This window comes from Canis lupus, chromosome 24 (genome assembly GCF_048164855.1).
Source record: "Canis lupus baileyi chromosome 24, mCanLup2.hap1, whole genome shotgun sequence".
Lineage (NCBI taxonomy): Eukaryota > Metazoa > Chordata > Mammalia > Carnivora > Canidae > Canis > Canis lupus.
This window is the reverse complement of record NC_132861.1, coordinates 9,049,954-9,072,956: the sequence shown is the minus strand read 5'-3', so window position 1 is coordinate 9,072,956 and position 23,003 is coordinate 9,049,954. Positions and strand designations below refer to the sequence as shown.

At 37.8% G+C, this 23,003-nt stretch overlaps 1 protein-coding gene, 1 long non-coding RNA gene and 1 other non-coding gene across 3 annotated transcripts in view; 2 read left to right on the top strand and 1 right to left on the bottom strand.

Annotated features, from left to right (window-relative positions):
- The first annotated feature begins 5,974 nt into the window (after positions 1–5,974).
- Positions 5,975–16,781, top strand: LOC140616567 (uncharacterized). The gene is made up of 4 exons (XM_072797186.1): positions 5,975–5,993; positions 10,976–11,481; positions 14,945–15,088; positions 15,924–16,781. The coding sequence occupies exons 1-4, from the start codon at positions 5,975–5,977 to the stop codon at positions 15,972–15,974; spliced, it is 720 nt and encodes a 239-aa protein (XP_072653287.1). The 3' UTR covers positions 15,975–16,781.
- LOC140616652 (small nucleolar RNA ACA64) lies at positions 11,437–11,544 on the bottom strand. Its single transcript, XR_012017068.1, has one exon. It is a non-coding gene; the product is annotated as a small nucleolar RNA ACA64 (small nucleolar RNA).
- A 4,725-nt stretch (positions 16,782–21,506) lies between the features above and the next one.
- The window catches only part of LOC140615715 (uncharacterized), a 35,447-nt gene continuing 33,950 nt past the window's right edge, over positions 21,507–23,003 (top strand). The window contains exon 1 of the long non-coding RNA XR_012016193.1: positions 21,507–22,951. This is a non-coding gene — a long non-coding RNA (uncharacterized lncRNA). The remainder of the gene's footprint in view (positions 22,952–23,003) is intronic.

Here is a 23,003-nt window from a genome sequence, read left to right as displayed (position 1 = left end):
TTGGCTAATGGAGATTCCTAAGTATTATTTAAGTTAAAGGATTACATAACTGAAGAAAATAACATGTATCCTATAAACTTTAAAAGTAAGCACTGAGAATATAAGTTACTAGTGGTACTTTTATTCATTTGTTCAGCAAATATTTCTTGAGTGCTTACTATGTGTTACGCTAGTTACAGAGGATAAAATGTCATCTGGATAGAATAAGTCCCTTCCCTTGTGGATCTTACATCTCCACAAGGGGAGTAGGGAAATAAGGAAACAAAAATATATAATGTCAGATTGTGAAAAGTGGTGAATAGAAAAGGAAAAGCAAGATAGAAATGATGGAGGAGAAGCAATTTTGTATACTTTGGAGCTATGTCTCAGCACATAAATTGTAGGGTTATTATGCCTTTATGATGAAGTTATACTTTTATAATTACAGAATGTCACTTCATATCTGTATAAATAATTCATGCCTACTTTGATATTAATACAGCCATACCAGTTTTGTTTGCATGACAAAACTTTTTCTGTCCTTTTATTTTTTATATTTACCTATTTATATATATCCTTATGTTTAAAGTGTGTGTTAACATTTTGTACTTTGCACTTGTTCTTTTTATCTAGTCTTAGAATCTTTGTACTTTAGCATGTTTAGACTGTTTACTTTTGGTGTAATTAATAATATAGTAGGTTTTAAGTTTATCATCTTGCTATCTTTTTTGCCAAGTTTTTCTTTATTCCTTTACTTTCTCCTTTTCCTACCTTCTTCTACCTCAGTAAAGTACTGTTGACCTTTGAGCAACATGGGGATTTAAAGTGCCAACCCCCACACAGTCGAAAATCCAGACAGAACTTTGGAGTTCCCCAAAACTTAATTACTGATAGTCTACTGTTGACCAGGAGCCCTACCAATAACATAGTTGATTAACACATTTTGTATGTTGTATATATTAGCTACTGTATTCATAAATAAAGTAAGCTAGAGAAGAGAAATTGTTATTCAAGAAAATCATAAAGAAAATACTTTTACAGTACTGTACTATATCAAAAAAAGAATCCAGATCAAACTCTTGTTGTTCAAGGGTCATCTGTACTTACTACTATTTCATCTCTTCTATTGACTTTTTAGTTATACTTGATTATATGATTTTTCTGTGGTTACCCTACAGATTATAGCATCTATGTTTGGGTTATTATATTAGTGCTTTTATGAACAATTCAAGAACTTTAAAATGATTCAGCTCTATTTGCTGCCTCCCTGCTCTTTGTGCTATAGTTTTCATATATTTTGTGGTTATAAATCCCACAGTATCATTACTTTAAATAGTCAGTATTCTTTCTTATTTACATACACATTTTCTCATCTCCTTGCTGGTTTTTTTTTTTTTTTTGATAGTTTTGTAGTATCATTTTAATTCCTTTCCATCAGCCTGAGGAACTTCTTTTAATATTGCTTATAGTACAGGTCTTGTGGCAGTTTTTCAAACAAATGTGGCAGCATTTGTTTGAAAGGTCTTTATCACACCTTTATTTTTGAAGAGTATTTTCTTTGGATTCAGAATTCAGGTTGGCGGTTTTGTTAGTTTGAAACTTTGCATTCCATTTTCTTCTAGTTTTCATATTTTCTGTTGCAAAGCCAATAAAAAACCTTTTTGCTCCTTGTAGGTACTATGTGTTTTTTTTTTTTTTTCCTGGCTTTTAGGATTTCCTTTTCATCTTTGTTTCAGCAGTTTGACTATGGTAGGCCTACTTAGAATATTCATTTTATTTATCTTGCTTGAGGTTTACCAAACTCTGGAATCTGTGGATTGATGTATCAGTTTTTTAAAATTCTTGGTCATTATCCCTTCACATATTACTTCTCCTCTATTATTGCTTCTCTCTGAAATTCCAATTAGAAATATGTTGTACTATTTGTGTCTACTCTTGTTTTCTCTCTGTGCTTCAGTTTGGATGTTTTCTATTGATGCATCTTCAGATTTGTACAGTCTTCCATTTAGCCCATCCAAATAATTAATTTCAAATGGTGGATATTTTTACTTTGAGAGTGTTCAGTTATTTATATTTAATAGATTTCATTTCTTTTTTGAAAATCTCTTTACTCTTTTCCTTTTTTTTTTTCTTCTTCTTAATCTTGCTGGCACTCCAACATCTGAATCATCATGGATCTTAATCTATTACCTGATTTTTCTTTCTTGATTAGTCACATTCTTCTTGATCATATTTCTTTCTCCCTGTATCTAGGGCTTGTAATTTTTTTCTTTTATGCAGGACACTGTGTCTAAAAGAACTGATAGATTGAAGTTGATGTGCTTCCCCCACCCTACCCCCTCCCGCCCAGGAAAAGATTTACCTTATTTTCTGTTAGGCATTAAAGTGATTGATCACCTCAGTCCACGGAGTTGATCTTGGGGTACAGCTTTAATTAGATTCAGTCCACTTGTTTCTAAAATCTTGAGAGTAAGACTTGTATTATGTATGACAGGCCTTTTTCTTTAGTACACCAAAACTACAGGAGATTACATTCTGCCATTCCATCCCAACCTCTCAGCAGGAAGGCCGTTTTATATAGGATAGTCAGAGAAGATTCTTTGAAAAGATGACATCTGAGCATGGACTTCCATTAAGTGAGGGATAAAGCACTATGAACACCTGGGGAGAAAAGTATGACAAGCTGAAGGAAGAGTAAGTGCAAAAGTTCTTAGGGAAGAATGAATGTTGAGTGTATCAGTAATTTCAAGAAGGCCATGGTTTTTAAGTGAAAGTGGCCATGGGATAATGGTGTAGGAGGGAAAGTCAAGAGGTTGCTAAGAGCCAGATCATAACTGTATGTCTCTCAGGATTTGTGTTTAGAGTTTGATGGGAATCCATTATAGGACTTTGAGTAAAAGAGTGGCAAGATGTGTGCTTCATGTCGCTGTTATTGTTAATTTTTAAAAAAATGCAGTTGATCCATGAACAATGCGAGGTTAGAGGCACTGATGACACCTCCCCCCATGAAAGTTGAAAACTTGCATATGACTTTTTAGTTCCCCCAAATTTAACTATTGGCAGCCTATTGTTGACTGAAAGCCTTACTGATTATAGTCAACACTGTATTCTTACAATATAGTAAATAGAAAAAAAAATATTATTAAGCAAGTCATAAAGAAGAAATACATTTATTGTACTGAATGTATAGGGGAAAAAATCCATGTATAAGTGAACCTACACAGTTGAAACCTGTGTTGTTCAAGGGTCAACTGTTCTTTCAACCTAACATGTGCAAAAAAACTGAATACATAACCTTTCCTTCCCAAATCTGGTCATCTTTGTATATCTGAAAATAGAACTAGCATTCAACTAATAATACAAATCAGAAATCTAAAAATTGCCCCTGACTTTTCTTCTCCTTACTCTTCATCTAGTCCTATTGAATTTTTCTCCTGATTGTCCCTAGAATTTTTCTGGGTTTCTTTTTGAGAGAGGGAGAGAGGCAGGGAGAGGCAGAAGGCTAGAGAGAGAATCTTAAGCAGGCTCCATGCCCAATGCAGGAGTGCCCAATGTGGGGCTCCATCTCAGAACCCAGGGCAAATGTGTCCCCCTTAGCTTACCTCTCCATAGCACTTACACAGTTGGCATTTGTATTATTTGGTTAATACCTGTTCTACTGCCTCCAGAATGCTCAACTGTTTGAAGACAGTGATGATGTATGTTTTTGTTAACTAGTTAGTGTCTAGTACTCAGCACAGTTCCTAGTGCACAGAGTAAGTCTCAAAAAATGTTTGCTGAATATTAACTTTACATTAGTAAAATTCAGATAAATTACAACAAAATTTAAGATCAAAGAACCTGACAATTTATTGTGCCGGATACCTTATTAAAATCTTTTCACAGATTATCATCTCACATAGTCCTCACCATAAGTCTATGTGTTAGTTGATGGTATGTATTCCTTTAACATGTGAGGAAAATCAGAGATTATAGTTTACCCGAGATTTCTCCTCTCCAAAGCGGTGACTAAAGATTGTATCACATCTGTTTGACTCTAAAGCCATGTTCTTTCTATACTACCTCAAATATTAATCATCAAATCAACATTGAATAAATATTAATAAATTTTGAAGTAGTGATAATACAATTCTTCAATTCGATTGGGGTTTCCTAGTCAAGAAGATGAATGTAATATTGGCCATGTTTTACTGGATATTCTGCTACCTGTTTGCCTACATTGTCTCCCATTAGGAGAAACATGTATTATCAACATTTTACAAGTAAAGAAACCTAGACTTGTCCATAGGTCACAGAGTAGAACTATTCAGAATTGATGGTCTTAACTCTTACACTATTTATTTGGAGTAGAATTCAAATAACTGATTTAAACCAAAATGGCTATTTATTGAAAGCATATAAAATGCTTCAGGCTGAGATCTTAGAAAGTGATGGATCAAAATGAAAATTTCATTTATTGTATACATAATTTACATTCCTTTTTATTTGAGAGCGAGTGTGAGTAGAGGTGGAGGGAGGAGCAGAGAATCTTAAGCAGGCTCCATGCCCAGCACAGAGCCCAACGTGGGGCTCAATCTCACAACCCTGAGATCATGACCTGAGCCAAAATCAAGAGGCTTAACCAACGGAGCCACCCAGGTACCCCCACAATTTACATTCACATTACAGCTAATGTGTTTAACTGGGTTCAGTATATAATCTGCATTATAGCTCATGAATGCTTATAGTTTTGTATAAAATCTTGGGTGAAAAATTCCTGGAGAGCTAGTCATATGTCTAACACCTTACAGATGATGTGTGAATGGGGGTTGGGTGCATAGTAGATCTGTTCATTTGGGAACCCAGAGACCCATTTGGCTGAGATGGAGAACTTTGAGTTGTGGTTGGGTAGTGAGGAGATACTTTGCACAAGTAGTATGAGAAACATTGGGTAGGGCTTTGAATTCTAAAGCCAACAGAGGGAACTACTGATGACTTTAGAGCTACTGATGACTTTTATTCTAAAAGAATAAAAATATGAAACTATGAAGACATTTAACATGACAGCTTTCAAAGAGTATATAATACATACAGTTAAGGGACTATAAACAGGGTCCAGTTCATTGTAATATAAGAAGATAAGCTTACTAGTTTGCTCTAAAGAGGCAATTACCTTGTCTGCAAGACTCAAACCGTTCATAATGGGAAATTGTTAGAACTGAGTTCTATAGTTCCATTATTCAAATAGGCAGAGAACATTCACGTTAATTAACAGTTAAATGTCTTTATCCATTTAAAAATGTACACAGGGACTTCCTAAATACTTTCCTATAGAAAGGAGGTAGAAACAACACAGACATTGAGAGCAAAATATGGAAATCACTCTTTAGTTCACTAAATCAAGATTTCAGTCTGTTGCACTTTCTGACTCATATATACCTATTATCTTTTTATGTAAGTGGGATCATACTATACCTTTCTACAACCTTTTTTTTTTTCCTACAACTTTCTATTTAACATTCTCATAAGGCTATCCACATGTAAGGGTTTATCCCACCCTTTTGACAACTGCATAATACCCATTATATGGGTGTGCCGTGATTTAATTAGTATTCTGTTGAGCATTTCGGTTATTTGCATTTTTCACTGTTAGAAACAATGCAGTAAATGATCATTTCTGTATATGTCTTTGTGCTAAGGTTCCAAGTTTCCTGTAAGAAATAAGTTCCTATGTAGAGAATTGCGATGCTCCTTTAAATGATTAATTCTGCCCAATTGCTTTCTGAAAAGTGTGCTTTTCAGCAATTAATGTGTGCAATTAATGCTTTTTTTGTCAGTCCAGTGGTTACATAATTATTTTGTTTTCATTTTCGTTTCTCCAATTACAAATGAAACCACATTGTTGAATACGTTTTCATTTTGATTATTTCTGTTCTATGAATTGTTCACATTCTTTACCCATTTTCCTATTTAGCTTTTTTTTTCATCATTCTCTCTAGGTAAAAGGGAGATAGGGATGGGTTATGGACAAAAAGGTACTGTTGTTTTGGGTTCACAGACAGTAGTCCCCTCTTATCTGGGTTTCACTTTCTGCAGTTTGAGCTACCCACGGTCAACCGCAGTCTAGGAACAGGTGATCTTCATACTGTCAGACTCTCAGTAGTAGCCTTGAGTTGTCACAGTGTCTGCCTCATTCACATCACTTCATCTCCTCAAATAGGCATTTTATCATCTCACATCATCCTAACAAGAAGAGTGAATCCAGTTCAATATTTTGAGAGAGACCACATTCACATAATTTTTATTACAATACATTGTTACAATTGTTCATTAGTAGTTGTTAATCTCTTAAAATGCTTAATCTGTAATTAAATTATACCATAGGTATGTATGCATTAGGGGGAAAGCATAGTGTATATCTAGGGTTCCGTCCTATCCACATCAGGCATCCTCTGGGGGTCTTAGATGTACCCCATTGTGGATACACAGAGACTGCTGTGTGTGCTAAAAGTGGGCTTACCATCTTTCTTATTCTCACATTATTCTCTTATTAAATATGTGGAGGATACCTTTAGTGGGTCAATTTAAGCTTTTTAGAGTGGGATTTTCTGTCCTGTAATAGAAGTGTTTCCCCTTTGTAAGCTCAAATCTGTGGGTATTTTTCATTATGGGTTTTGTGCTTACTACAAGATTTTGAAAATATTTCCGTTTTCTTCTAATACATAGTTGTTGGGTTTTTTTACATCATTTAATCCATCTGGGGACTATTTTTGTATAATGTGTATGATTATGGTGTGACTTAATTTTTTCTTCAGTGCATAGTTTGTTTGTTTTGAGATTTTATTTATTCTTGAGAGACACAGAGAGAGAGAGAGAGAGGCAGAGACAGAGACACAGGCAGAGGGAGAAGCAGGCTCCATGCAGGGAGCCTGATGTGGGACTTGATCCCTGGGACTCCAGGATCACACCCTGGGCCAAAGGCAGGCGCTAAACCACTGAGCCACCCAGGGATCCCCCATAGTTACTTTTCTTAATTTATTGTATAGTTTCTCCTCTCTCCTCGTTTGGGATGCCACAAGTAGCATGAACCAAGTCTCTTTATCTACCTGGGTCTCTTTGTCCATGCCTTTAGCTAACATCTATGTAATTACTTTACCTGTGTAACATGTTTTTATATTTGGTCTGAAAATTTCCCGTTTTCTTTCTAACATACCTTATTATTCCTGGCTGTTCTTGTTTTCTCTTACTCAAAATACCAACATCTTTATAATAATACTGAGGCTGCCCACTGAGATAGGTTTTAAACAGCCATCCCTTCAATACAATTTTATTATTTTCTTCATAAGAATCCGCTTTGCATCTTTTAAAAAAATTCAAACTTTAATATCATTCAAACATTGTTGTTCTTTTATTTTCTAACTGGTTATGCTTGCTGTGTTGCTTTCAGCCACTTTGCTGAAGTTCTATTGGTTTTAACAGTTTGCAGTTAATTCTCTTGGATTTAGTAGATAACACTCGCTCCAAGTAGTTTTGTCAGTATGATTTCAAATCGTTCTGATACTTACATATCATGTTTTTCTGGTCTAATTGTGTTGATTGGCACCTCTAGAGCATTGTTAAATAGAAAGCATCCTGCCTTTTTCCAGTTTAAGAAAGTTTCTATTTCTGTTTAATTGGGGTTATTAAAAAATAAAATTTGGAGTGTGTCTTCAATTCCATGTTTGCATAACAGTTTGTTTTTTAAAAATATAATTATTAATGTAATAAATTATGTATACAATCATCCTTGCTTTGGTAGGATTAACCAGCTTGGCTTGGTCGTGCTTACAAGTGTGCTAACGTTTTTACTTAATATCCTTATGTACATGTTGAGCAGCAAGGTTGGTGTATAATTTCCTTTGCTATGTTATCCTTATTTGAGTATTGGATAAGGGGTTTTGTTAGCCTTCTAGAATTAGAAAAGCTGACTGTATTTTTCTATGAAACAATTTATATAATGTAGAGTTATTTATGATAGAGCTTACATTTAAATTGTACATGGTGCCTTTTTAAACTTTATTTTTAAAAGTTTCCAAGTTAAAAATATTTCAGACATCCAGGAAATAATACAGTAGACCCTCATGATCTCATTCTCCAAGTTTAAAAGATGTGAACACTTTTTTTTCATTTTGAACTCTCCTTCCTCCCCCAATACATACACATGTTCTCTCTCTCCTCTCCCTGTGAGTGAGCAGCAAAATCTCTCAGGGATGTTTACCAATTGATGTCGCAATGTTTCTTTATTGTATTTTAAGAATAAACATTCCATAATTATGTCACAGATGCTGTGAAGTGATTGAATTTACACATGTCCCTTCATGGGAGGATATGCTCACTTTCGGTATATGTGCTATGCAAAAGCTGCATCCTTCTTTTGCTTTTAATAAGAAATAAGATATTAAAAGGTATGGCTAAAGCTTATAACCTTCTTTTTTATGAAGAGGTAACTATCCTGATATTAGTGTGTATCTTTCCCATCAATGTTTTCATCCTCATTTTATGCATATATTTTTTTAAAAAAAATACACAAGACTATTTCATGTATTTTTAAATATTCGAGGAAAAAAGTCCATCATATCTATAATTTTGAAACCTGCTATTTTTCACCCACTATATAGCCACATCGATACCTGTTGATCTTTCCATTTTTTCACAATATAATCTCTGTATGCTTCTTAAATCAGTAATGTCTTAAAATTGGCAGCATTTCTTAATGACAAAATAATGATGTACCTTAAAATTGATGTCATCTAAGATTTGATTAAATCCTGTAGTTAATTCCTCTTAATTGCTTTTGTAAAGCATTCTGTTATTTGAATATACCACAGTTAATCCATTATAAAAAAAATCATTATAAAACACAGTTAATTATTTATCTTGTTGATAATCAAATATTTTGCACCTTCACTATTACAAACCAGTGCCAAAGTGAACAAACATCTTCCCTGTCTCATAAAAACAACCATTCTGAATGGAAATGCTGAATTCAATGAATACAGATATGCTATTTTTAGATATTGTCAAATTATGTTCCAAAGTAGCTGTATTACTTTATATTCCCAGCAGAGATGCATAAGAGCTTTTGCTTTTCACTTTTAGACTTGTATCCACTTGAAATTAACTTTGTGTATGCTGTGAGGGGTCTTATTTTTTACAGATGCATAGCCATTCACCTCAGCACTATTACTAGAGTTGATTCTTTCTCCTTTTACTTAAATGCCCTGTCACATACCAAGTGCCTTTATATAGTGACAGTGTATTAAAAACTGTATTTATCTTTAAAATATTTATGTTTTTAGGCTACCTTTTTTGTCCCATTAGTTTATGAATGTACTCCAATAACCAGTGTATTTCCATATTACTAAGGCATTTCTCTTATTAATACTCTTTAAAATTCTCTTGGCTTTTGTCTTCTCACATGTCCACATGTGAGAATTTTAAATTTTAAAATCAGGTTGGTAAATTCTGGGAAAAGTCATTAGGATTTTTATTCAAGTTGCATTGAATTAAAAAAATGTTTTTGGAGAGAATGACCATCATTTTGGTACTGAATCTTCCCATCCATAAATACAGTCAGGTGATTGATGTCTATCTATCTTTTCTGTCAGTAAAGTTGTACTTAATAGTCACACAAATTGTATCTTTCCTTAAAATTGCTTTTTCTAACGGTTTGTTGCTGGTGGATAAGAACACTAGTTTAATCTACCTTTACTCCTTTACCCTGAGCCGTTTGGGGCCTAGTCCAAAACAAAGCTCTTTTAGGAGATGAAACTCTTACTATCTTTTTAGCGTCTTTATGGTTATTTTTTTTTTTATGGTTATTTAATACAAGTTTTTCACTTGTTCCTGAAGTGAAGTTGTAGTAACATATTTTCTTTGGAAATTGTGAATGTCTGGATTTTAAAATTTATTGGTAGAAGTTTTACACAGGCTACTTTATTTTATAAGTCTTGGCAGCGGGATCCCTGGGTGGCGCAGCGGTTTGGCGCCTCCTTTGGCCCAGGGCGCCATCCTGGAGACCCAGGATCGAATCCCACGTCGGGCTCCCGGTGCATGGAGCCTGCTTCTCCCTCTGCCTGTGTCTCTGCCTCTCTCTCTCTCTCTTTCTGTGACTATCATAAATAAATAAAAATTATAAATCTTGGCAGCAGCTCTATATATTTGTTTTATTGACTCAATAATCTTTGGCATCTCTTATTTTTCCTCTGTCACTGGATTTCTTTGAAATTTTCTAAGAACCAGCTCTCAGTTTTGCTGATGGAGCATTTTTTGTTGTTGCTTGTTACCTTTGTAATTTCTACAATGATCTTCATTTCTTCTTTCAACTATACTTGAATTTATTCTTTTCATCTCTTGGTTTTTATACTTTCTTCGTTTACCTTTAGTCTTTTTGTTTTCTAATGTAGACATTTCTAAGTACTGCTTGATTATATTCCAAGGGATTTTTGTTTTGTTTTGTTTTTTGTAGTGTTCCCCTTATCATTCCATTCTAAACAGCTTATAATTTTAGTTGTGATGCTTAAGCTAGGTGTTTTTTTAATTTTCTCCCAGAGGACTTTTAAAAACTTCTGAACAGATAGGTTTGAAGGTGGGGAGGGGTGTTTTTATTTTGCTATCTGTTTGTGATTAATTTTCATTTTAAATGTGGGCTAGGAACGTCATTTGTGTGCTTTTACTTCTTGGTCTATGTTGAGAAATTTTTCTGTGTGTGTTTTAAGTGTCTGAAAAGGTTTGTCCACAGTATTTTAGGTACCAAATTCTGTATATGAATGTGTGTTTTAGATTGCGCTTGTTCATTGGATTATTTAAACTTTTATATCTTTTTTTTTCCCCACTGGCAAAAATAGGTTTATTTGGGAATAACACAATCGCAATTCAGGACATGCAAGCTATGGCAAAACCGTAAGCAAGCCCAGTAAACAAAGGAAAGGAATTTTATTTCGCGAATAAAGTCGGGAGGGATTTTTCTGAGCGAGAGTTCAGGGTGAGGGCGGCTTCTCAGGGGCGGAGTTGCCCGAGGAAGTCGCACATCCCTACCCGTCGGGGTCGGTAACTGAGGTTGAACCGCGGGGCTCCTCCTGGAGGCCGCCCTGCTTCACCTTCGCACCTGCGGTGGCTCGGTGGCCCCGGCCAAGTCCCCTCAAGCCCAAAGGTACCTCACCTGCTGCTGTGGAAGCTGTGCGGTGTGGGACCTGGGCCGGCCGACCCGCGGGAACCGTCTGGCGGAGCTGGGGGGCGGCAGGAGGCCGTGCCCTCCGGTCTGCCCTCCACGGCGCAGCACGGACGGCTCCAGGCGGGCGGGGGCCAGCCGCGCGCACCCACCTGCGCCCACTCAGGCCAACTGCTCCAGCGGGCGTGCGGGGCAGAGGCCCCTCCTGCCACGGGCTCGGGAGACCGAGGTCAGGGATCAGGGGCCAGAGCACCTGCGGCCCGGGCGGGAGCTGTCGGGCCCGGGTGTCACCTCCCCACACGGACCAGGGCGCGGTGAGCTGAGGCCCCGGGGGCTCTGGGCGCCACGGGCAGGGCCGCAGGGGATTTTCAACCAACGCTGATAAACTTTTATATTTATTGTCTGGCAAACCTATTGATTTTAGAGTTTTGTTGATGTCTCCCATAAATATTTTGAATATGTCCATTTTTCTTTGTATGGGTTTTTAATATATGTCAAAGTTGTGATGTTAGTTCTATGACTGATATATAGTCTTGATGGATTGTACCATTAGAACAGTATAAAATGTTTTCCCCTTCAATACTTTGCTTGAATTCTGTTTGATCTTAATCTTGCTACCCTTTTTTTTTTGCTACCCTTTTTATTAGTACTTGATACTCCTTTTTTTCAACTTTCCTGCATCATTTTGTTTTACATCTGATTTTGAAATAGCGCATAGCTGTCTTTATTATTTCTTTTTTTCCTCCATTTTCTCTGGAGGAATGGAATTTCTGGAATTCTTTTTCAATCTCTTGAACTTTACAAATTGTCTTCCACATCTCAGCTTTTTCCTTGCAGTATTTATCTCTAGCATGTGTCTTGGGCTATGGTTCTCCCTAAAGATTTGTTTTTACTTTCTAGAATTTGTCAAAATTTCTACATTTCTTCTTCTTGCCTTATTGTGGATTGATCTGCAGTGTGTGTGTATGTGTGTGTTCTTATACTATCTGCTTTCATAAAATAATTTCATAAAGTACTCAGTTTTCTGTCTGGATCCAGTGCAATCCCTTGATTTCAGCACTTATGTTACATTCCTACTCATTTATCTTTCTGTTTGGGAGACTACAGTTTCATAAACTTGTGGTTAATCCATCATTTTTGAGCCTTCCTGAACTGCTTAAAATACAAAAAACCTTAGCATGTCTGCGCTACAGTTACTTATCCATGAAAGTTGACAACACTTAAGTTTTTCAGAATTTCCACCCAGCCAAATTCAGAGCAACTCATTTTATGGAATTGTTATTGGAGGTCACCAGTGACACATCCAACCCTTTCTTTTCAGTTCCCTTTTTCATGATTTCTATATATCACTTGCTTTTCAACAGTGTTAGAGTAGGGGTTTTCTTCCTATCTTTCTGAATGTCATTTTTACTGACAGTTTTTCTTCCTTCACCCGCTCCTGAATTGGCATTGTACTTTAATAGGAGAACTGTCAACATTTTGCCTTCTTTCTTAAGACAAGGTTTTACTGACTTACGCACAGTAGAAATGGTACTTTTAGTATTCACTGATGGAGAAAGTTTATACATATACATGGTCATAGCAGTTAAGTAGAGCCATATCATAAATATATTTAACTTGTACTGATTTTAGAATTTATTCCCTCGGGATCATGACCTGAGCCAAAGGCAGATGCTCAACTGAGCCACCCAGGTGCCCCCACCAATGTTTTCATAGTTACCTTAAAGGCAGCATTGTTTTAATACCCTGACATGTAAATATACATCCTTTTGTGTCTTTCATAGGTTTAAAACATTGATTCTCAAATTTTAGTGTGCACTACTTTGGGTTATATATGTAAAACTATGGGAGACATGAGGATTTTCAAGGGTACTTTTGAAAATATACCTAAATTTATATGGCAGTTTTAGATTTGCCACACTCGATAAATTTTTATTCTTCTCCACATGCATTTGAATATTGCTACCTATGTGGAAAAGACAGTTCTTGAAACTTTGTGTAAATGTTGATCCATTCATTCCTTGTTTTAACTCCAGATGTAAAGGAAAGTGTAGGGAAATAGCTAATAGAGCATCATGCTCCTGGCTCTGTAGATAAAACAGATGTGTGATCTTAGGCAAGTCATTTTACAGACTATGCTTCAGTTCTTACTTCTGGAAAATGGTGCTAATCAGTATCTGAAAAAGCCTCAAAGTGTAGTCAAATAAAATAGTATTTTTAAAAAAAATCTGTAAATGATAAAGCCCTTGGTTATCAAGATTTCAGTTATCAGGATAATTACTCACTTTTGGACAAAAGAGTAATAGTTGGTTCTTAAGATACTTGTAACTGAAATAGCAAGATACATGGGGAACTGAGAGTTAATATATGTATTAGGGTATATATTTTATGTTTACTGCTTTAGGGCAGAGGTAGGGGTATCCAAACTATGTTGCCATCCTCTTACAGTATCCGCCTTTGGAAGTTTCTTAAATCCCTGAACTCTGCTTCATTGCCCAAATCGTAGTTCATCTTGCCCACTGAACCTGTTGTGGCTTTTTCCAGGGTTTTGTTTTTGTTTTTGTTTTTTGTGCTAAAAGACACATCATAAAACTTGTCATCTTAACCATTTTTAACTGCACAGTTCAGTGGTATTAAATACATTTATAGTGCACAACCATCACCACCATCAATCTCCATAACTCTTCTTGCAAAAGTGAAACTATCCCCATGAAACAATAATTCCCCATTCCTCTCTCTCCCAGCACTAGGAACTGCCATTCTCCTTTGTATGATGTAACTCCTCTAAGTACCTCATATAAGTGGAGTCATACAATATTTGTCTTTTGTGACTAACTTACTCTTAGTATAATGTCTTCAATATTTGTCCATGTTGTAGCATGTGTCAGACTTTCCTTTTTTTCCCTTAAGGCTGAATGATGCTCCACTGTATGTATGTGTGTATGTTCCACATTTTACTTGTCCATCTGTCAGTGGACACTTGGGTTGCCTTTACGTTTTACTATTGTGACTAATGCTTCTGAACATGGATGTTGTAAATATCTATTTGAGACTCTGCTTTCCATTCTTTTGGGTATATACCCAGAAGTGAAATTGCTGGATCAGGAGGTAATGCTATTTTAAAATTTTTGAGGAACCTTCATATTGTTTTCCACAGTGGCTGTGCCATTCCACACTCCTACCAACAGTACAAAAGAGTTCCAATTTCTCCACACTACCATCCTGTTTTGCTTCTTACTTATTGTATCTTGGTCTGTAATCCTATCCAAACCTGAATCTAAGACTAAGCCCTATCCCTTCTTGCTTTACCTTCTGCTTATGACCTGTTAAACTTTAGCTTACCCTTTTAAGTGGTCCAACTTGATTAACACTGTAGAAATGCCATTGTTTTTCTGAGTACCTAAGATATGACCTTGATGGATTCTTACCCCACCTTTTAAAACCAGAATCTTCTTTCTATGCCACTGCAACTGTTGAAAACAAAAGGATTGAAATAAATAGAAAATTTCATATTCAGTCTGGTAAAGAAATAGCCATAAATGTATACCACAGATTATGAAGAGTATCTGTCAAATATTTTTGGACTAAAGGTGAATTCCAAGAGCATCACGAAAGAAGGGCTCAAGAAAGAATGCTCTAAAATAGTTACCTCTCTGCAGAGTCCATTTTAAAAACCCTGTGGCAGGAGAGGCAAGATGATCACGAGGCTTGGTTAGACCCATGACAAGTACTGGAAATGAGAAATTTCATGGAATCACTACCCTTTCTGCATTTCAGCCTCCAGATGGAGAGAGAATTGATCTGAAAGTGAGAAATGGCCAAGGGGAAGCACAGCTGCACAACCCCTTGCAGTTGGTGACTGAATTCAGCCTAGAGAAACACCAGCTGGATCTCCAGAAAATCCATGACAGAGGCTTTACTGTGAGCCATTCTGATCTCTTGCTCTGCAGGAGATGATGCAAAAACTGAGTGTGGATGTACTCCCCTCCCCCACCCACCCCTTGGTAAGAGTGTATTCTGAAATCCAAATTAAAGCTGTCAGCTGCTCAGATAACCAATTTCCCTTACCATGTCCTGCATATTGTAAATAGAGGGCCTGGATAGAATTGCCATCATCAGAAGGTGACTAATGGGTAAAAAGGAACCAGCAAAACTGGATAGTCCCCACAACCCAACTGCACCCTTCCTACCCCCATATCCACCCCCTCCAAAGGAACAGAATAAGCAAAAGCCAGTCAAGAATATGTCAAAAGAATATTCAAGGAAAGCAGATGTCAGACATTCTTCATACTCAACGAAATGAAAGAACTCCGAAAAAGAGCCCAAAGAAGTGATGAGATTGTGGACATAAAAACCAGCCTGCAAATAGTTATAGATAAAAGTATGTCAGGGATCAAATATGGCAAATCTAAAGATACATGTTAAATCCTCTGTCCTTGAAATAGAATATACCTTTTCAAGCAACCCTGGATCTGTACATTCTGTAAATGTACAGAAATTAGCTATCATGCCATAAAGAATCTCAAATTCCAAAATTAAAAGTTAATTAAAACTATTAATAAAACTTATTAATCTAATAACTTGGAGGGTTTTTTGTTTTTTGATAGGTCAAGGAGAAAAAAAAGAGGTAAATATCTAGGAAGTAACTATAATAAAAATACCACAAATCAGAGGCCATTTATGTATACCTTATGGTTGAGAATATGAACTTCACAGCCAGAACCTGATCGGTTTTTGTTTCCACTTTTATTATTAGATGTGCCTTCATCACTGCATTCTATTTGCCTGTGACCTGTGTCCCTTCTAGTCTAAGTGTGGCCTCACTGCAGCACAGATGGGACATCACCCAGGCCCCGCTCCAGACCTCTTGCTTCAACCCAACAACCCGGGGCAATTGGAATCCATGTTAACATTTGAGAAGCATTGGTCTATGCTCTCTCTTTGTAAATCTCCCTCCTGTTTAGGTTCCAGCCTTGGGGCTATCTGCCCTACTCAGTCTTTGCTGAGCCTACAGTGATTGTTCACCTCACCCTAAATACCTGTAACATGGTCTCAAACCAACATCAACTTTCTGGAGTGCCTGATGTGACCTGGTCACTAGAGGAAGCACTTGTACGTATGTGCCACCTAATTTATTCCTCAGAACAATTCTATGAGGTATTGTTACCCCCATCTCGTAGACAAACGAACCAAGATGGAGAGTAACTCACTATGGTCAAAGAGCTGGTGTCAGCAACAGCATTTGAACTCGATCTTTACGCTCCATATATCTTTATAGTAATAAGACTGACTCACCAGACACACTAGGTTATTTAAATCCAAGTGAATACTTCAGTGTATTAACTGTGGTGACATATCATTATTGTTTTGTAAAGTACTGTAGAGGAAATTAACAATTTCAGTTATGCTGATTACTTTATAGATAAACCGCGCATAGCCTGTGCCGCTTCTCTGATACTTGATGTTTTCACTTTTTAAATACTGGACTTATCTATGTAATGTTTGTAAAGCTTCTATAAAACAAACTTTTTAAGTTTTAAAATACCTACTACTTAAAAATGCCTCGGTGCTTTATACACCCTAAACACACAATAAATATGTATTGAACTCTTGATTCTCACATTCCTTATGTAAAAGTAATTGTGTCCTTGTCATCCCTAACTGGATCCCTAGTAGCATACCCCAAGCTGAATTCCTGATCTTTCCACCACATCCTTCTCTAAGCCTGCTCCAGGTTGAGCTCTCCCTTTGTCAGTACCAATTTTATGCTTCTAGTTATTAAGGCCCAAGCCCTAGTCACCTTTGACTCTCTGATTCTCTCTTACATCCCTTCCAATCTGCCAGGAAACCCTGTTGACTTATATCCAGAATTTAAATACTTCCACTGCTGTCCTAAGCCACAATTATATCGTACCCCATGTATTAAGTGTGCCAGAACTGCTATGACAAAGCTAATTAAACACAACTTAGCAGGACTGTTTCCTTCTGAGGGTTATGAAGGAAGGTTTTGGCCCAGGCCTTGCTCTCTTGCTTATGGATGGCCGTGTTCTCCATGTGTCTCTGCCCATCATCTTCCCTGCATGTATGTCTCCATGCCCACTAATTTCCCTTTTATTAAAGTGCCAGTCATATTGGATCAAGGCCCACCCTACTAACCTCACCATAATTTAAGTACTTGGAAAGACCCTATTCTGAGATCTGGGGATTGTGACTACAATGTATTGGAGTGGGGCGCACAATTCAACACATAACACCTGGATTCTTGTGGAAGGTCCTTCCCTGGTTCTCTACTTCTCCTCTTGTCCCCTAGAGTCCATTCTCCACACAGTAGCCAGAATTATCTTTTTTAAATGAAAATGAGATCATATTTCTCCTTTTGCTTAAGATCCTTAATGCATCATCATTGGAGTGAAAGCCAAGGTCCTTACCATGGCCTATGTGCAAGGCCCTGTGATGTGCCTCCCACTGCATCTCTGCTTTCATCTCCCTCTGCTCTCTCTGTTCTCACACACTCTGCTTCAAGCCCCAGGGGCTTCCTCACAGTTCTTGCCATGCCAGACAAATTTCCATATTATACTGTTTGTATATAGTATTTCCTCTGCCTAGAATATTCTTCTTCCAGATATTGGCATGTCTTGTCCTCATCTCCTTTAAGTATTCAAATATTTCTGACTCAATGAGGCCTTCCTTGAATTCCTTATGTAAAATTGCATCTCCCACCCCAGCATTCCTTATGGCCCTTTTACACTTTATTTTTCTCCACCACAGTCATCACTTTCTGGTATACTAGCTTATATGGTACAGTTTTATATTTTGTTTATTGTCTGTCCTCCTCCATTTGGATATGGCTCGGTGAGATTTGTCCTCTGTTGCAATATCTACTTTCTGGTAGTCAATACATATGTACACTATGAATGAAAGACTTCCCATTTTATAAGTGTTGAAACCAAAGAACAGAGAAGTTATGGACTTTTCAATGTTGCACGGTGAGTTGGTAGAGCTTAGATTAGAACCCAAGCAGCCTCCTGGTTCGAAGCTCTTTGTACCATAACCAGACCATAAATATTTTTTTGTCATAATGATATCACTATATATGCTAATTAAAGCTTAAAATACAGGTTTAATTTTCATCTTAAAGCCTGTCTTCTCAGCAAAGTTATTTCTATCTTAATAGCCAAGTTAGATCATTGCATTGTCAGTCTAATTGGTCCAACCCTAACCTGTAGAGCTGTAGCCATTAGCTCAGTCCCCAAACACAAACTCTCTCAACTGCCTCGGTGGCTGCATCTGGACTATTGATGATACCAGTATCAATTTATATTAAGGTAATTTTAATTTTATCAGGTGATATATAGATATGGTTGGAAAAGTCAAATACTGTGGAAAGGCTTATGACAAAATATCCCAAACTCTCAGGATAATATATCTTTTTTTTTTTTTAAGATTTATTTATTTATTTATTTATTTATTTATTTATTTATTTACTAGAGAGAGAGACAAGCAGAGGGAGAAGCAGACTCCATGCAGGGAGCCCGACATGGGACTCAATCCTGGGTCTCCAGGATCACGCCCTGGGCTGAAGGTGGCGCTACACTGCTAAACCATGGGGGCTGCCCTGGATAATATCCCTGGATAATAATTCAGGATAATCTCCTGAATATCACCTACTTTCACTCCCCTGTACTCTCTCCAAGGCTTGTGTCTTTCTGTGTGGTGCTCATTCTGCGACTTTTCCCTTCTCTTGGGTGAGATCTATTTCCTAGCTCTCGGGTCTTCTTTTTGGATTATTTCCTTATTTTGCCACAACTCATCTGTCAGTAAATTCTTAAGAAGGGGTTATGGAGAGTAAACTTGGTGAATACTTGCATTTCTGATAATATATTTGTTCTTCGTTCACACTTGATTGTTACTTGTCCACAATGCCAACCCCCATGGCAATTTTCAGTGAAGCAGACAGAGGAAAAGGATACATAACTGGTGTCTATCTGCCGTAATGAGGGAGTTAGAAACTGGTGTATTTGCCTCTTTTGGTTTCTGGCTCCTCCTTCCTTGCCTGATCCCTGATCCCTAGCTTCATTTTTCCTGTGAGCTCCTCTACAGCCTTTGGAAATGTTGACCTTCCTGACCCCTGACCTCAGGCTCCATTCCCAAGCGAGCAACAGCTTTCTTCCCCTTGGCTTTCTGTTTTGTCCCTCACTGCTCCCCTCAGCTCACATGTCATCGACACTTTGATTAATTTGTCCACAGACCTTATGAAGGAGAAATCATGCTTGCAATTACAGTAATCTAATCCACAAGACAAGTACAACATAGGCCATTAATCTCTCTTTGCTTGTAAAGCTTTGTATTTCTCCTTCCCCCTACTCCAGCCTACATTTCTGCAAACAAACAAACAAACAAAACCCTAAAGCAACAATATTCAAACACAGAAAGCAAATAATTTAAAAGAAAATAGTTCGCATTTGAAGAGGTTTGTTTTTTGGCAGAGGATTATTTCAAATAATGGAGCTTCCTTTGCTGATTGACATGTTTAGAGACCAGTGAATAAGAGGCAGTGCTATTTAGAGTTTAGGGATATGAAGTCTGAATGAAAGACCTCCCAAACATGGTATTCCAGGGATTGGGAACATGCGGTTTAGGCATGGATTAGAAAAGGTATCAGGGATGTTATATACAAGAGAAGACACAAAATAACTGAATGTGAGAGGGAAAGAGGATTTCTTGGGAGAAAAGCTGTGTTGTGACCACCCATCCCTCCCCTCTTCCCCTAAACACACAAGTAGTACAGGGCTTGCTAGGCCACCGGATCTGGTGTTGGCCTGGGGCCCAAGGCAGTGGGAGGGAGGCTGCACCTAGCAAGCCTGAGAAGTGATGCCCTCCTTGCTGTGGGCCTGCCTGCTCCACAGCACGCAATCCTGGACACCAGATATGGAACCTGGTTTAGGGAATAACTTGAGGGTCACTTAAAAGAGCTCTTGTCCGAGAAAGTGGCCTGCTGGAGTCAGGATCGCTCAGCAGTAAGATTTGTGGAGGTCTCCAAAGGCCAGTGTTGAGGAGGGGAGGCACCCTGAAGTAGGGAAGTTCAGCAGGGGTCTGACAAACCCACTCAAGTTCCCAGGAATGAGTCTGTTAGAAGCATCTGCCCAGCCTAGAGACCTTGCCTACCATGTGTCACAAGTAAGAGCCTTCTTTCCCCAGTCTCTGTGTGCTCCTTATCCACAGCTTCAGGATTCACCATTGAGCCATCAGTCTTCAGGCAGTGGAAGCAGTGGGAAGGAAATAAGAAACTGAATACGTGCCCTCCTTAAACCCAGGCCCCCACCTATGACCAGCCCTAGCTTAGTGGGGAAGGCATGGGAGGTGACTGAAGTGTTAATTGATATATTGGGCCAAGCATTCCAGGTTGGAGTATGAGATGTATGACTTAAAGTCACCACAGCATTTCATCTATTTAGCAGTGATCACAAAGGCCATAGGCTTGCCCTCATTTTCATCCAGAGGCAAGGGCAGTACCCGTTGTCAAAGTCATAAGGTAGAGTAGGAGACAAAACAAAAACATAAAATTGCATTTTGAATGTACCTCACTAATAATAGATTAATGTGTCAGTAATAAGCACTTTGGGAAGATTATTCTATGCCTATACCCAGAGTACTTGATTTTTTCCTCCACTGTGGTTCTTAGTAAAAACAAAGCAGGAAAGAAGCAGAGAGAAGGGCCAATCCAATGGTCTGTGTAGTGGCAGGCTGGCCAGAGAGGGAAGGGGGAATCAGAGATGGCAGGCAAGTCAGAGGTTACATGGGTTACAAAGAAAGGGTTCTTTAGTGTTTGTGGAAAAGTTTATGATACATAAACTATTATTGCAGTAGTTTGTTTTAAATTTAATTAATAGATTTTAAATGGCTTATATTCCAGTTAGAAACCAAGAGAAAATAATGTAGAATTTTAAACAGCCTAAATAGAACAAGGAGAAGAACTGAGTAAGTCAGAATTTATTCCTATGATAGAATAATATGCAGTCATTAAAAATCACATTTTCAAAGAATATCTGATAATATGAAAAAAGTCCCTGATACAGACCTGCCTTGGTGGCTCAGTCGGTTAAGCATCTGACTCTTAGTTTCAGCTCCGGTTGATTTCAGAGTCATGAGTTGTGAGATCAAGCCCCAAGTTGTGCTCTGCACTGTGCATGGAGCCTGCTTGAGATTCTCTCTCTTCCTCTCCCTCTGCCCACCCACCCCCCCGACATATACACTCTAAGAAAAAAAAAAGTCCCTGATACATTATATCAAAATACTTAAAATTGCTGTTTCTGTGCTCCAAAAATGGTTGGATATTATTTTAATATGGTTTAATCTAGAAACAAATGGGAAAAATTGTAGAATACAAACTGTTTATACAGTGTGATCCCAATTTGAAGGGAAAGAAGCTGAATAGAAACACTGAAAGCATTCTGGTTGCCTAGTACTTTATTATAGTGTCTTAGACCCTCCTAGAAACCCTACAGGATTGCTATTGTTATTGTCTGGATTTTACAGTCTCAGGGGTTCTGTGTAACAAATATGACAGATTTACAGCCTGGTTCTAACAAACCCTGGCATCGGCACCCTGGAAGGTGGGGGGCCCAGCCACAGAAGAAGGTAAGCTGACATCCTAGATTCCAGCCTTCACTCCTTGCCCTCAAGGGCCCTTTGGGTGGTGACCAAGCAGAGAGTCCTCACCTCTAGAACCGGTCCCTGGGCGCCTCAAACTTCAGGACACTGCCAAGTTAAATCGTGACCCCTGATTCCCCTCTCCTCTCTCTCTGCTTGGCTTTCAGAGCAGTGTGGAAGGCAGTGTCCCCTTTCTGACTGGCAGGAGTGGGCACAGGAACGCAGGTTTCATGGTCTCTGTGCATCTTGAGAGGGTGCTTTTTGCTATTGCTTAGCACAGGTACCATGGAATGTTATATCCTGCCACAGAGCCTTAGACAGAACTCCAGGGCACATGCATTTGAAAGGGCCATGAAAAAATGGCAAGGCTGGATCTAAATCCAGGTCTGCCTGGTTCCCTAATCAAAACCACAAGGAGATGCCAGTTCACACTCAGTAGGATGGCTGCAATCATAAAGACAGACGGTAATAAGTATTGATGAGGATGTGGAAAAATTGGAACCCTCAGACATTGCTGGTGGGGATGTAAAATGGTACAGCCACTTTGAAAATAGCCTGGCAGTTTCTCAAGTGGTTAAACATAGAGTTACCATATGATCCAGCAATTCCAACTTTTAGGTATATACTCAAGGGAAATAAAAACATATGTCCACACAGAAACTTGCACATGAATGATCAAAGCAGCATTTGTAATATCCCAAAAGTAGAAACAAGCCAAATGTCCATCAACCGATGAATGGATAAATAAAATATGTTGTATCCATGCAATGGAATATTAATTGGCAAGTAAAAAAGAACTGACACATGCTACAACATGGATGAACCTTGAAAACGATTATGCTAAATAGAAAAAGTCACAAAGGAACCACATATGAGTCCATTTATACGAGATGTCCAAAGTAGACAAATTCAGAGACATTTATAAGCTATGTAAGAAATGTGCCATATTAATGGGTAGAAAGAATCAACACAATAAAAATGTGAGTTGTCACAAAATTCAAAACAACTATGATCCTAATCTCATTTGTTTTTTAAGGGAACTTAACAAATCAATTCTAAGACTTAAGCAGAAGAACACTCTTGAAGAAGAAGATGGAAAACTTTGCTTTTGGTAGCAAGACTTATGAAGCTATGGTAATCTAAGTCCCTCATGCTAAGGGCTTTAAAACTAGTAGAAAACAATATA

Coding starts and splice junctions, on each gene's coding strand:
- LOC140616567 (XM_072797186.1), top strand. Junction 11,482..14,944: donor CCCACACGGACCAGGGCGCG/GTGAGCTGAGGC, acceptor TCTGCATTTCAG/CCTCCAGATGGAGAGAGAAT. Junction 15,089..15,923: donor TCCATGACAGAGGCTTTACT/GTGAGCCATTCT, acceptor TTTTATTATTAG/ATGTGCCTTCATCACTGCAT.